Here is a 954-nt window from a genome sequence, read left to right on the forward strand (position 1 = left end):
TAATACATGAAATATATCACAAAAATAAATTTGGAGTTATATCTATACAGATAAAATTTTTTCAACATTTTAACAACTTATCTTTTTTTATATCCATGTTTTAATGCATAATTTCCTAAATAAAATTATTCCTTTTGTCTTTGATACCCCATGGGTATCGTGTGTCTGGAGATCTAAGTATCCCATCTGCTCTGTGCACATGCTAAATAGATTGGAAATTTTTACGAAAGGTATTGTGTATTTGATCTTAAATAATAAAATCCACCACAGTGAGTCAAACAGTCAGAGACCCTCAGCTGCCAGGCCCCTTGTTCTGCTCAGAGTTTGTGCTCAGCTCCCCCTGCAGTTTCTGTCACTGTGTCACTCAGAGCACAGTAGTACATGGCCGACTCTGACTCTTGCACTGAAGCTTTCTCCAAGTGGAAGGAATTTGCTTCTCGGTGGTATGTGGCTTCAAAACCTTTCTTTCTTCCCTTCTCATTGGCCTTTTGGGCTTTCAGGAGGAGCTGAGGACCTTCTCCGGGATATTGAACATACCAGAAAAGAATGGGGTACCCTGTCGCAGAATAAGTACAGCTTACATTCAGGGATGCCCCTTCTGACAGAGTCATTTGGCCTCCCATCTGGGACACTGAGTCTCCACGGGTTCGTCCTGGTGAAAAATAAAAGAGATTTGTGTCACCTTGGGCGTAAAGTTCTTCAATAAAATTATGGTTAACGATTTTGCTGACCTAACAGAAGAAAGAATCCATATTTTAAAAGGCATGTTACTCACCAAGCACTAAGAGAACCACAGTCACTAAGCCTGGAGGAGAGTTCATGTCTAGAGTGTCACCTAAACAATGTTCTTGACTTTTAATATGAAGAAATGTGGAAGTCACAGTGAAATGATAAAAGGAAGTCTGCGTTTCAGACAGATAAGGCGTTTGTGTTAGGAAGCTGCACCCCCTGGTG

The 954-nt window shown here is 40.6% G+C and overlaps 1 gene segment (V, D, J or C); it reads right to left on the minus strand.

Moving 5' to 3' along the window:
- Positions 1-214: 214 nt before the first annotated feature.
- LOC102892692 lies at positions 215-907 on the minus strand. The segment is given in 2 exon segments: positions 215-652; positions 776-907. Coding segments are annotated over 2 exon segments (381 nt in total).
- Positions 908-954: the final 47 nt, after the last annotated feature.

This window comes from Pteropus alecto, unplaced genomic scaffold, assembly GCF_000325575.1.
Source record: "Pteropus alecto unplaced genomic scaffold, ASM32557v1 scaffold478, whole genome shotgun sequence".
NCBI classification, from domain to species: domain Eukaryota; kingdom Metazoa; phylum Chordata; class Mammalia; order Chiroptera; family Pteropodidae; genus Pteropus; species Pteropus alecto.